This window comes from Penicillium canariense, assembly GCF_028826845.1.
Source record: "Penicillium canariense strain IBT 26290 chromosome Unknown utg000003l_segment0_segment0, whole genome shotgun sequence".
In the NCBI taxonomy this organism is placed as follows: domain Eukaryota; kingdom Fungi; phylum Ascomycota; class Eurotiomycetes; order Eurotiales; family Aspergillaceae; genus Penicillium; species Penicillium canariense.
The window spans coordinates 2677071-2690913 of NW_026622730.1; the positions used below are offsets into that span (position 1 = coordinate 2677071).

General features: G+C 51.1%; 5 protein-coding genes across 5 annotated transcripts; 3 read left to right on the top strand and 2 right to left on the bottom strand.

Moving 5' to 3' along the window:
* Positions 1–1641: 1641 nt before the first annotated feature.
* N7482_005811 (MFS transporter) lies at positions 1642–3714 on the top strand (the record flags this gene model as incomplete). Its single annotated transcript, XM_056687936.1, has 1 exon — positions 1642–3714. The coding sequence occupies one exon, from the start codon at positions 1642–1644 to the stop codon at positions 3712–3714; it is 2073 nt and encodes a 690-aa protein (XP_056543491.1).
* Positions 3715–4487: 773 nt separating this feature from the next.
* On the top strand, positions 4488–5467 carry N7482_005812 (class I SAM-dependent DNA methyltransferase; the record flags this gene model as incomplete). The annotated part of the gene is made up of 2 exons (XM_056687937.1): positions 4488–4589; positions 4661–5467. 2 exons carry the CDS (start codon positions 4488–4490, stop codon positions 5465–5467), a joined length of 909 nt encoding a protein of 302 aa, XP_056543492.1.
* Positions 5468–5548: 81 nt separating this feature from the next.
* Positions 5549–6559, bottom strand: N7482_005813 (putative mitochondrial outer membrane protein (Sam35); the record flags this gene model as incomplete). Its single annotated transcript, XM_056687938.1, has 3 exons — positions 5549–5944; positions 6020–6259; positions 6323–6559. 3 exons carry the CDS (start codon positions 6557–6559, stop codon positions 5549–5551), a joined length of 873 nt encoding a protein of 290 aa, XP_056543493.1.
* Positions 6560–7115: 556 nt separating this feature from the next.
* Positions 7116–8822, top strand: N7482_005814 (copper fist DNA-binding domain-containing protein; the record flags this gene model as incomplete). The annotated part of the gene is made up of 3 exons (XM_056687939.1): positions 7116–7150; positions 7211–7371; positions 7420–8822. The coding sequence occupies 3 exons, from the start codon at positions 7116–7118 to the stop codon at positions 8820–8822; spliced, it is 1599 nt and encodes a 532-aa protein (XP_056543494.1).
* Positions 8823–9301: 479 nt separating this feature from the next.
* N7482_005815 (ribosome biogenesis protein URB2) lies at positions 9302–13814 on the bottom strand (the record flags this gene model as incomplete). The annotated part of the gene is made up of 2 exons (XM_056687940.1): positions 9302–13735; positions 13797–13814. 2 exons carry the CDS (start codon positions 13812–13814, stop codon positions 9302–9304), a joined length of 4452 nt encoding a protein of 1483 aa, XP_056543495.1.
* Between the last annotated feature and the right edge of the window lie 29 nt (positions 13815–13843).

Here is a 13843-nt window from a genome sequence, read left to right on the forward strand (position 1 = left end):
AAAGACTCTACTCAGCTCTTGGGAAAGCTTTATGGATCATGCACGGGTCATAGTGGCAAAAAGAAGAAAGAGAAGGTGAAAGTTCTGGGTGCCCATTTACTCTGTAACAGGGTTTGAATTGCTGATTGAGCTATTGTCAAGCTACTTACATGTAGATTTTGTGAACGGTTTACATGATTTGTCCGGCGGTATCAAATTAGCAAACATTCTAATGGTTCGTTCCTGCCACGTCGTCAACGATATAATTTAAAATCGAGCTTGGAGCTGCTTCATGTCTTACATAATCATATACGGTGGATGTCGGAGTGCAAAAGTTTGAACCTATTTCCCTTAGTGCCAAGTCTTTTTCTGCCGGATAAAAATCTACTAAAGTCGCTGGAATCAAACCACAACAACTTACATATTTGATAGTTATACCACCTATCCGCCTCAATAATTGCTGGGCCTGCCCGGAGAGGCATCATAGCCTATAAATCAGCTAACATTAATAATGCGTCGAGTGTTGGAAGAACGTGGTATAGGCGGTGGACAGTAGGCGGTAAGTAGGAAATAGTTTCACACTTTTGCGCTGCCACTGGATACGGCGTCAATACGGTGAATATACGGTGAAGAGCTCTGGTTGCCTATCTTCCGGTTCTGGAACGGTCGACTCGCCCAGACTTGGTTGCCGAGGGAAAAGTAAGTTTGCTCGAACAGATAGAATGGATATTTGCCACAAACCCTTCACACCATTGTTTGACCTTCTAGTCACCTCCAAAGCATCCTGACTTGTTATAAAAGGACGAAGATTGTTTAATTGTGGCGACACCGTGACTATTGTTCAGAGGATCTTCGAGACACGACAGGTCCACTCGATCATGTCTTGCAGGAAGGGACGATGGCTCAACCCAATACTTCTACTTCGGACCGTCGTGCTGACGTCCTGGGGGGCACGATCAGTTCTCTTGTGATTGCGTCATTATTTCTCGCAGCTCGATTGTTTACTCGGCTGCAGATCGTGAAGAGATTTGGTTGGGATGATGGTTGGATTGTTCTTGCCTGGGTGAGATAGACCCGTCTTCATCTTTCTCTTCCAATTGTTCTCAAATTCTTGCTCGTTATGCTTCTCAAACGCTGATTGACTTAGATTCAATAGGCACTGGCATTTGGGTTATCGTTCTCAATATGCTACGGGACTTCCAAAGGCATCGGGTTGCATTTTGCACATGTACCCCAGGGTTCGCTGCCACAGCTAGGTGGATCTATATACGCATTTACTGTCCTTTATGTACAGTCCACCCAACGTGTCTGAACTGGACAATACTCACATTATTCTATCAGTACCCGGCGGTTCTGCTTACCAAAATATCAATCCTCGTGCTTTACACGAGAATTTTCAGCTCAAACAAATTTGCCAGACGAGGCTCCATTATATTGATCGTGGTAATCACTTGTGCCTATGTTGCGTTAACTTGCGCGAAGGCCTTCCGGTGCCAACCTATTGGTGCAGCATGGCAACTTACACCAAGTGGTCCTGTGAAATGCATTGATATTGTGATCATCCACCTGGCGTCAACCCCTGTGAATGTCTGCACAGATCTTGCGATAATACTGCTGCCAATTCCCGTACTCAGCAGTCTACAGCTTCCTCGACGACAGAAAATGATGTTGATCCTTACATTTGCACTGGCAACTTTCGACGTCATCATTTCGGTCATCCGCATCGCTTTTTTGGAGCAAGCTTTGTTGAAAAAGGCTGTTGAAAATAGACTCTATGGATCCGAAACACCAATTGCAGACCTTGATATAACCTTCAGCGAATCGCGCGCCTTCATGTGGTCTGCTGTGGAGGTGAACATTGGGATCGTCTGTGCTTGTATCCTAACGCTCAAGCCGTTGGTGGTGAAAATATTCCCTACTATTTTGGAGGGTTCGAGGAGAAAACATGACAGTGGGGGCAGAAGTACGAGACCTGAATCATGCAGGATTGAAGGAATAAGCCCAGCTTCATTTCGACCGAACTGGAAGAGTGCCGGTCCATCTTCTAACGGCATAGGAAACGCCAGTCATCTCGACCCCTTTATATCTTCCTCTGCTGCCTCTTATGCCAATATTGAAGTGGTCGGACGAGGAGTAGATCGTCTTGCTCCCGGAGGAAATGCAGACACAGAACAGGCGGCTCCGGTCTATCACGCGGCTCAGGCCTATCACGCGGCCCAGCTGGGGCAAGACCTTTACGCCGCCGTCGAACATGGTGTTTCTGTCATACACGCTGATGCTGGGACTGGGCATGGCCAGGTACCCAACAGTTACGCGCCGGACTTTATAACAACTCCGGATATGAACAACCTATCAAATCATCCTGGAGTAGCGCTCCTACCCCAAAATCCTGAAGCAGGTCGAAGGTTGTTTAGATGTGTCCGCGTCCATCTGCCATCGAAATGCATCAACAATCTATCTACCCAAGAATCATATCTCCCTATTGCGATAATATCGATCCTGTTCTTCCTCTTACAATTTCTTCTTACGCTGATGAACGTCCACATCGCGGATATCTTGCGCGTTCTCAACATCTCCTCTCGGAGAGTTATTCAACTCCAAGCCACGTACTACACGGGATACTTCGTTGGCCCTCTCTTCATCAGTCGATTCACCTTTGCAAAATTCAGCCTGCATGTGACTTTGCTGACGGGGCTACTTATCTTTTCTACAGCACCGATGTTCTTCTGGCCCACTGCAGTTCTCTTAACTATACCTGGCCTGATAGTGTCCTACTTTGTCCTGGGATTGGGATTTTCTGTGGTGTATAATGCAATTTTTGTTTTCATATCGCTTTGCGGCCCCTTCCAATACGCGGTTCCTCGTTTCTTATTTCTTCATGGCGTGGGAAATCTCGGGGAATTGCTGTCCTTCATCCTTGCCTCCCAATACATCTTCCCGGAAAATCCGACGGAAACAACCATTCTCAACTCGCAGTGGACATTCTTGGGAGTGACACTTTTTGTGGTCTTTCTCACCGTCACTCTCTACTATATCCCTTTACCAGGAGTGTCCTACGATGACCTGACCCAGAACGCAGAATATATTGCAGGCGTGCGCCAGATAATCATGTCACCGAACAAGGCATACGTCTGTAATTGGGATGTTGTATACACCACCCTTGCGCTTGGTGTCTTCTCCGCATTCTGTTATTCTGGTTTCAACTCTGTTACCGCCTACATTTTTACGGATTATGTGCAATCCATGGATCCGACCCCGGGGCTGAATGGGCGCCATATCTTATGGATCGCAGGCGCTGTTCATGTTATCAGTCAATTGGTCGCCGCCTCGATTTGCTGCTATGTCAGACCATCATGGGTATTGTTATCATGCTGTGTTATCAACATCATCCTGTCGATTCTCACTCTCACTGTCGAGGGAACCGCCGGCGTTGTGGTGATTGTGGTCCTGCAAATCTTTGCGGGTCCCGTATTCCCACTACTATTGAGCCTCCCGTTGAGCAGACTCGGACGGTACACTTTTGCAGCATCTACGTATCTGACTGCTACCCTATCAGCGGGCGCACTGTTCGTCCCAGTTACGTACTTTGTGCAAAAACATCCGAGTGCGAATCCGATCCAATACAGCTTCTCTGTGGCACTTGCTTGTTCATGTTTCGGCATCACGATGCCGTTATACCTTAATATTAGTCGGGCAGCGAGGAAGCAGGTTTTCGTGGAGAAGGTTGAGCGATAAGTTTGAATAGATTGGGGCAAAACCCGATGTCCTCGCACATTTTTTGGATGGGATTATGCCAGCTAACTGCACTCTGCTCGTCTGCTGTTCTGAAATGAGTCCAATACATGTATGTTGGGTACTTCCCACTCAAGGATGGTCTATTGTATCAAAAATAGAATCAAAGAACCACCATCAGATTGAGCCTCTAGATTTGTGCCGGCGTTGATAATAAACTAATATACACGAATTAGCATCCCTATAGAAAGAGGGGAAAGCAAATGGGGTAATCCCTCGCATTAAAATAAAATCCTCATCAGCTGAAACTTCTGGTAGATAACTCCATAGGTTGCACTAGCCACATTATATGCCTCATATTTTTATCTTCCTGGCCATTTCCCTCCTTGAACTCTGCAGCCAATCCGTACCTGAAACATGGATTCGCGTCCGGCTTGCAAGCGGGCCAGTCCAGCCTACAGGGCCAACCGTGTTTAAGCTTATCGGGTCTCCGCGGGACCCCCCTGTCCCGGCCCCCACCCCCTACGCCCTAGCCCCGCTAGTTTTGCCGGTAGAATCGGACTAGTGTCTTTCTGAGTCATTGCGAGTGCTTAGGTGTATGAGTCAACTGTGGTCGGGATCTATTCCTGGACCGATGTGGGGTGGGGAGTCCCCATCGATGCAGAGACCTGCGGAGGTACTCTATATATCTCCACTTCCCCCTGTGAAACTACGGGTGTAGCACCACATCCAGGAATTATATTGCATCTTAGTTCAGCATTTCAGGGGCGCCACGTATGAAGACCATTGAAGAAATACTGGCCGAAAGGCCAAATACCGATCCCTCACAGCTGGTTCAATATGTTGGAACGGTGGAGGCATATGATAAGTGGGCGGGGGTACGTATTAAAAACTTCAGTAGTCGATGGATTTTGTCTGTTTCAGATCAGGTCTAATTGGCTTCCAACAGGTATACGATACAGACGGGAACTTTCTTCAGCGCCTCGACACCATTGAAATGCGTGCACTACTGCCGATATTCCTGGACCGCGTGCATGCCCGCTTCCAGGCCCCGGCACCGGCCAAGTCAGCAGCGCGACTGACGCTGTTGGATCTCGGCTGTGGCACGGGAAGGAACACAATTCAACTACTAGAGGCACTAGCGCAGTATCAAAAGCAGAACCAGACCGATGCTACTTCCGCGCCCGAGGTAAACATCGTGGGTCTTGATGCGTCTCCGGGTATGCTGGAGGTAGCGCAGAGCGCAATCCAATCTGCTGTGCAGCGAGACGACCTCAAAAACAGCCCGGAAGTCTCGCTTGGTATCATTGATTTACTTCAGCCCGCTACTACACGGGCGCAGTTACCTCCGGCGCTACAGAGCTCCGGCGCAGCTGGGGTGATTTCCACGCTTGTGCTAGAGCACATTCCTGCGAAGGAATTCTTCCAGGCTGCGTCGGCCACTATGCTCCCTGGAGGGTATCTACTGGTCACCAACATGCACGCTGACATGGGGATGCGAAGTCAGGCTGGGTTCACAGACCCGCACACGGGGATCAAGATCCGGCCGACGAGTTACTGTCACTCTATCTCGGAGGTGTTGGCCGCGGCTGAGCAGACCGGGTTCCTGGTGGAAGATATAGTTGGCCAGGATGGACAGAATGGGGTACTGGAAAGGGATGTAGATGAACGGCTCGTCGAAAAATTGGGCGCGCGGGCAAAGAAGTGGGTTGGTATCAGGGTGTGGTTTGGCATATGTTTCAGCAAGAAAACATAGTAGAGAAGATCGAGAGGATCTCTCAAGTGTGATCAGAGGAGATGTTATTCCAGTCACTTTCGGTCGCTCAATAATACAGGTCTAGAAAAATTGCAGTAGTCTTTCCCGGTGTTGTACAAGATTGGAGTGCTGTCGGAGCAGCTGTGCCAATCGGTTATGCTTCCATCCCAACCCTTCGTCGAGAATCAGATGCGTGTAGGCAAATACAGTTGCATCGAAGAGGCCGGGGTTCGGTCGGCTGAAGAAGTGCTCATCCTCGCCGAGTAGGGAAGACAGAGCCTCGAATGCATTCTGTGCGTCCCCTTCAAGAGCGGCCACGTCAATGTATGTGGAGGTCTTAAGGAGCTCATCGCGTGCCGCCTGTTGAAGCTGGAAGCTAAGAGCGGCCCGAACGACGGAGGAGGTTGTTGAAGGGTTCACGTAGAGTCGTTGTGCCACGGCCTGGAAGTTGTCCTCGTCCAGATACAACATGTACAGCTAAGAAATTTGTAAGCAATTCCAGGGCCTGAAATCGAGTTTTTGGAAACCCAGGCATATGAAGCCGTTACATACCCAGGCATTGCGTATACGGTGGTCCAGAAGGGAGGCATATGCCTCGAAGCGGACGTTTAATTGCTGCTCCTCTTCACAGCGGACCTGCTCGATGGCCCATTTTTGGAGCTTGTGCGAAGGAATTGTAGCTGATGTGTCGATAGGGAGTGCCGGAAGGAGGAAAGGGAGTGCGCCAGTCGGCGAGGCATGATTGTTGGACGGAGTGACCTCGAAGTCGATCCCGACGAATTTCAGATACGCCTAAGGACGCAAGATTAGCACAACTGTTTTGGAGACCGATGAACGGATTGACCACCAACGAACCTGCCACTTGAGACATTGCGGATTGAATGAGGGCCGACCGCGTCGCGCACTCGCTGCGTCGCTGAAGACAAACAGCTGGTTGTCCTCGCGCCCGGACGGGACCCGTTGCGGTAGGTCGTTGGCTGGATACGTGGTCAACGGGAACCGGTCGAAGAGGCGCTTGATAGGAGGTGGAATTCTGAAGAAGGATGGGGCATTGCCATCCGTCTGTTGGCCCTCACTGGCCTGTGGTGGCATTGCGAAGCTCGTTGTTGGTCGGAGCAACAAGGATGCGGCCTCGGCGACTGTCAACTTGTTCCCCGATGCCAAGCCCAGAGGGGCTTAGGTAAGCGGTCTCGTCCCCGCATCGTTTTCTTTGCTCGCCGTTTCGTCCCTTGGACATCGTGCGTTCACACGGCTCTGGCACTCGGATCGGTCCTCCCGCCTCACTCTTCGTCGCATTGTCGTAACTGATGACCTTGGACCAACCGGCCTGTCCCGCCTCTTGGACGCAGTGAGAAATTCTCGACTGCCGTGGTTCCGCCTGACCCCGCTCCAAACGCCGAGAGATCTGACATCTACCTCGCACATGGATTGAAGATTCGGTATCTCGAGAAGAAATCCTACACTCTTACAACACAAACACGCTACACGGACTATTCGCGCCCGCGGCGGAACCTGCAAAGGGCGTCGACCTTGCGCCAAATCCTGGATACAGCGCTTGCGCCAGTATTTAGTTGACTGTCGCCATTTGACGATCATCTTAGCCTCCTCCGGCAGGGCGCTACCCTTCCCACAGCGGACCACTACAAACATGCCTCTCGACGAAGAAGGAGCCAAATGGTCTTGGTAAGAGCACTTCTTACTATTATTTTCTCGAATATGCTGCTGACAGGCCCTTGGAACCAGTGAGCCGTGTATTCGTGGCCATCGATCATCAAAATGCCAACACTTCGACAGATTGATGATGAAAGTGCCCAAGGCGGGACGCCCATTAGCCAAATGCCCCCATCCCAAAGGAACCTGCAGCTGCCAGAAGACCTTCGCCTTCATGGTCCGAATACCAAAGGGTAGGCATTCTTTAGCTCTCCAATTCGACCTATCTAACATATATCCAGGCTCGTCTTGCTTATGTCGACCACTTTATACAGTACCCGCCGGCACGAATGATTCATCCCAGTCTACCCCAGCCTCCATGGCTTCTGTGTCATCACCTGCCTCGGCCAAAGTCCAGAAATCCGGAAGGAGGCAGAGCAATATTCAAGCCACCCCGGAGAACATCGCGAAGGCCTTGGAAGCCATGCCAGAAAATATCAAGTTTGAAGATGGGATCTCGAACTATCTACCAAACCTCCCTTCTCACCAATCGGACCAGGATAGTCCCAGCCAGAACAGCAGCCATCAAATTGCTTCTGCGCCCCAGGAGTCTGCCAAGCCTGCAAATGGTGCCAGCTGCTGCTCTCAGAAGCCCCAACCTCCACTAGCCCCAAGCCAACCCTCAGAAGCACGCGGCTCGGGTTCTTGCTGTGGCGGAAAGTCTAGCACCTCAATTTCGAATCCCATCGCCGATGACATGTCCAATGTGAAAGGACCGAAAGCGAATCAGCCTACTTCGTGGAACGACATGTCATACATGAACTTTTCCACGCACCAGATGCCTGCTTGGCATAACCATATGGCATCTACACAGGGTTCTTTCATGCAGTCCTTTGGAATGCCCAACACCCAAGTTCAGCCTTTATATTTGAATGGATACACCGCAAACGTTTCATCCGCACCGTACTCCAACTCGATGAATGGACTTGGAATTACACCACCCAACATGGCACTTCTCAATTCGAATCCTTCTCAAAACTCTACCTTTACCTCCACAAATCTCGGTGGCGACCCTTGTCATGATTGCAAATGCGGAGACGACTGCCAGTGTCTAGGCTGCGCAGCCCACCCTTTCAATAACACCACCCGTCAGCATGTCCAAGAAATGGGTGTCATAATGACATTCGACGGAGAGGAAGCTACTCCAGATGCCATGGCTAACGCCTACCAATCATCTTCCTTTCAAAGTAATACCGCAACGGACCCGATGAGCTTCTTTATGCAACCAAACCCATCTATGGACCATGGCGTCCATCACAATTCTTTCGATCCATACCCTGACCCCAACTCGGCTATGCCGAGTGGCTACTCGTCTCCTCTGTCGGCAGGACATCACTTGACCCAACAATTGATGCACCCGTCAGAATACTACACCCTGGAATATCCGGTTGGCATCCCAAGTGCCTGCTCCGATGTGACGGGCAGCTGCCAATGCGGCAATGACTGCAGCTGCGTCGGCTGTGTCACACACAGTGGCCATAACGGCGTACCTCTGGAGGCACCCATCCCAGAGCCCTCACAACACCATGCATCACCTCGCGGCTTGACCGCGTCAGCTGGCGGCCTTGCGTCCCGGATTCCAGTTCTAGAAAACGTTTCGGTACCGTGTCTCAGCCCACGCACGCTGGAGACATCCATGATTTGATCTCAACCGCTGACTGGCTCGCTATTATCTTTCTTCATACCCTCTATGCTCATAGTTTTCTCTTACGCATGATTTACGATGTTCAATGATACCCCTTAGATATCTCTACTCTAGACAGCTGCTGGCTGGAGTTTCCAACTGCTATTCTGAATGAAATGCTCAAACTTGCTCCGCTCTTCGCTTGCTTATTCACCTTTCCTTTGTTTAATTTAATTTTTTCGTCACACGCGAGTACTAGACTCGGCCATTGTTGTTGTTGTTGTTGTTGCTGGTGGTTTTTTCTCTTTTTTTTTTTTTTTTTTTTTTTGCTCTCGAAATACTTCTACGAATCCAAGCGACACCTTCATGGCAGATGACAAGCTATCATCAATGCATTCAGGGATATCATGAGTCTAGAAGAAAAAGTAGAGTAGATATGGTACAGAATAATGGACAGCAGCGAAAACAAAGGACGCTCAAGCTTTTGTGTAAAGAATCGACTACGCCTTATTCCACTTTCCAAACTTCACATAGTCATCGTAAAGAGACTTGAAAACAGCACGACCCGAAGCATCCAGACCCGCATTCAGCGCACGCATCGACTCCCTCGACATCACATCCAGCGCCGCATACATACCCGGCATGAGTGTAGCCTTGACATCTGGCACCAGCGACCCGCGCAGCGAGCACTGCGCATACGTCATGATAACGTACTGCAAGTACTGGCCGGCGATGCGCTTGGCTTTCTTCGTCTCATCGGTCAGAGCCTCGCGCGACGCACCAGGCTGAGGGCGCAGCACCGCAGAAACCGTCGGATCGCTGAGGGAGGTGAGAAGGCGGGTGTAATGGGTTGTGTGGGAGGAGTGGAGGGGAGCAAGCCAGAACGGGTGGGAGATGACCGGTGACCGGTTGGAGCGCGAGCGTTTGCGGGAACGCGCAAAGAGGCAACCGAGCAGTCGCTGCAAGGCATTGACCACCAGGTGGAAACGTCCACCGATCTTGAGTCGTTGCAGACCCAGGACGATGCCCATCAGGCGGCACAGGCGAATGTAGATGGTTGGAGCATACTCAGGCGAGATGCGCGGACCGGCCTGGGAGGCGGCGGTGGCGATGGCTGCGAGGGTGGCATCGATGTTGTACTGGGCCATGCTGCGAGTGTGTACGCGGAGGAGGAAGGCCATGGATTCGGCCGCGAAGCAGAATTGGTCGATCGAGGTGCTGGCGACAAGTGTTTCTGCCAGAGACTGACCGAGGTTGGAGAGCTCGCGCGAAACGACACTTTCCTTGTCTTCAACTGGCTGGAGAGAAATCACGGCCAGGTAGACCACCAGCAGTCGGTATGCGGCATGCTCGCCACGGAAGCCAAGCTCGCGGATTTCGTGGATTGCGGCGCTAATTTCGTCTGCGGGCATCGAGCGGAAACGCTCTGTGGTGACCCTGATAAAGAGCTGTTGGTCCTCAGCATAGAGAGATTGGAGGTTGACAGTCGCAGCGCATTGCAGCGTCTGCTCGATGATCTTCTTTTGAGGTCCCTTGGTAGCCAGGAGACGTCGTCGAATCAGTCGCGATGGTTCCGAATCTATCGACATCTCCATGTAGTGCTCAAGCTTGGACAGGAACTTCTCCACCTCAATATTGTTTGTCGCCATATCTTCAAAGCCCTCCAGCCCATCGATAGTTTTGATGAGGGTGATTGTCTCCTCCAGCTTCTGCTTCCGGCACTGATTCTTGACAGACTTCATGTCTGCCAGCACTAAACCAAAGACGCGCTGGCGGCAGGATGCGAGCTCATCCTCTGAGAAGGCTTTGCCCAAGTGCTTGCGGTGAACCCAGAGTTCCGACAAAGACAGGCGCAGCACGAAATAGGCCATGGAGTCACGGTCAATTTGTCGAAGCTTAGAAGACTGCTTGGAGACTCTTGCAAAGAGCTTCTTGAACGTCTCATATCGATCGTCCTCTGACAACACCAGCAGCTTGGCAATGATAGCGTGATACAAGCTGCGGAATGCCTTCATGATTTGAAGATCCAAATCGGTACCTTCCAGGGAGATGGAGCGGGCCTCAGTCCAGATAGGCTCCCAGTCGCTTGTGATGTTAGCATCGCACTTGGGCATGGCTGCAAGCTTTGCCATCATAGTCAAGAGCCCAACTGTCACTTCGGGACCACTATCTTGCTGAACAACAACATCGTGCAACTTGTCCAGAAGGGTGGTTCGAAGACCACGGGTGATCAGGGCGGCGGGGATCCGCTGCATGCTCTCCACATAGAGGCGACGATTGAGAACGTCATTTTCAATGCTCTTGATGAGCAGAAGGATCAGATCAGGCACAATAGAAGGTACACTAAGCAGGTATTCATGGCATACAACACCCGCCCATACTTGAAGGAACCGTGCATCATCAGCAACTGTCTCCAGAGGCGATGACGATGAGTGGTACTGGGCAGCAGCTAGAGTCAAAAGCTGCTTGAATAGGTTCGACCGATTCTCGGGCGGGACTCTCTCCCAGACTTCTGGTTCCCTTACCAGCGCCAGGACGTAAGCCAGGGCTAGCATAGTTGAAGAATGGAGAGTATCGGTACGACCGTTCCAGGGCGTTTTCATCGATGTCTCAGAATCATCGGGCGTGATGGACATGAAAAAGTTCGTGACGTCCTTGGAAATATTGCCGAATGCATTCAATTGTTCATCACTGGGCTTACCCTTGACCACCAACAGGGTGAATCGATAGATTTCCCATGACTCCAGAGGAGACATTGGTGATTTAGTCAAATCCTTCTGGTTGCGGTGAATGGTCTTTGCGGCGATGCCCATTAGAGGCACGGTGGACTTGGCTAGGACACTATCGACTGAGAGCTTGTTATTCTGTACAAGATTCCGTACGAATCTCCACAAGCGCCAGCGCCAGTGGAACGTCTGCTTCGAGGACAGAGTGGATGTCAAGGTCTCAAGGAAGCTGGCTAGGGACTTCTCAGAGTCGGCCAACGCCAGTGCCTTACTTCGGAAGGTGGCCTCCATAATCACAAACTTTGCGTATGACTGGGAAGATTCAGAGATCTTGCCATTGTCGGCCCGAGTCTCTGTCGCAGCAATTTGCATTTGCGCTGCAAAATTGGAACCAGTTAGTGAAATCCGTGTTAATTCAGAGTAGACATCACACAAGTCATCATCTTCCCAGACGGAGAAGAATGGTAGACGATTGTTGCAGATGCGAGCCTCTTCCAGAATGACAAGCTGGTCATTCCAGACTTCCATAAAAGAGGGCAAATCTCTTGCGCCTGCAAAGCCCCGTAACAGCGGGATGACAATATCATTCTTGATAGTATTGTAGTCTTCCGACTTCTTGGAGGAATCACTGCGCCATTGGAGCATGATTTTGTCAAGCAGTGCGTCTAGTAACTTGCTTGAATCACGTAATCCTGAGTTGGGTAGGAAAACGTCGACACCGAGACTGATGACCAGAGCGGTGACATTCCACTGAACCTGCTCTAGGCCTTGCTCGAGGAGGCCGGTATAACCGGCATGAGTGAGGATGGTTTGCAGAGATAGACCGACTTTTCGATCCAGGGCAATGCGCAGAAGGTCTTCAAGCACAGAGACAAACCGGGAAGAAGAAGTAGCGGGCTCTTCTTCCTTCGCGGTGGAATAGGCCAGCTCCGCAATAGCCACGAACAAAGTCTCCAGCCAAGGGGCCTCGTGTATCTGCCGCCGGAAATCACCTCGCGGGACAGCTCGAACAGCATTATCGAATAGCTCCGGGAGCAGCTCGATTGATCGCCACAAAGGCTGGAGAGATTGATTTTTAGAAGTCGTAGGCGTTATTTGGACAGCTGAAAGTTCACCAATGATGGGTCTGAATGTATCAGTCACTGGTTTTACCGCGCTCCAATCCGGCTCTTCCTTGGAGTAGTCGATGCCAGAACCACCGCGGAAGTAGAAAGCCTCACGAGCTGGAAGGAGGACATGAAGAGCAATGATCCGTTCGATGGCATGGAGCAGGTGGACTCTCTCGTCAGTGTCAAGTTTGATGGCCCGTAGGCAGAGTTGAAGCCTGAGAGCGTGCGAGAAACAAAACTTGGCAAAGCAATCGTTGCTTGCCTTGTTGTTTGTATCGTCTTGGCGGTAAGACCTCGACTCCCACAATTCGAGCATTGCCGGGAAGACAAACAGCAGGTGCTGGAGATCAGTTGTTCTCCCTGCTTGCGAAAACTGCGCGACAGCAACGGCAGCCAGCTGAAGTGACCGGCCCAACAGCTGTCCCACCACCTCCGGTTCACCCCTCAGGGCCAACTTGAGATGAGAATTTGCCACTTCGTCCGTACCAAGCGTTCGCTGAGCTACTGTCACAACTCCGTAGATACAATCTAGAGCGCGAATGAATGTGAGGAAGCACGAGGCGGGGTTCTGTGGCGTCTCGTCCAGGTCCATGGCATTGTCATCGTTCTCTCCACCAACCCTCTTTCTTTTTGTTCCTTGCATCCCTCGGGACTCTTCCTGAGTGGGAGAACTAGAGAGTGTGTGACTGGAGTCGGAGTCAACACTCGAGATCGAAAGCCCGCTTCCCACTGTCGCAAAGATGTCGTTCTCCAAATCCGCGACCGTGTCGCACACAATCGACAAAAACTTTTGATCCTTCATAATCGTCGCCAAATTCTTGGGGGAGACCCGGTCGATCAGCTGTCGCATCAACAGGAATGAGCCTGGATCCACGCGGTAGTTCTTCCCGTTCCTGAGCCTCTTCAACAACCACCGGAGCACCCACTCCTCCTTCGGAGTGGCCTTGGTTGGAATCTGCGCATTTCGGTGTACTTCCGGATGGCTCTCGCATACGCTGAGATCCACCCCGAGAATCTGTGCTGCTTCGTGAAGTTGGGTCGTCGGAGAAGCGCTGCCTTTTTCGAGGCGGAGGAGCGCCTCTTGCGACGAGCTCGAAGGCTGTAGAAAGACAGTCAGACACAAATCAATAGCAGTAGAGTGCGAGCAAATCATAACTTACCCCCGCAAGCAAAGGCATTTTCGAGAACCAAATACTTGACCGATATG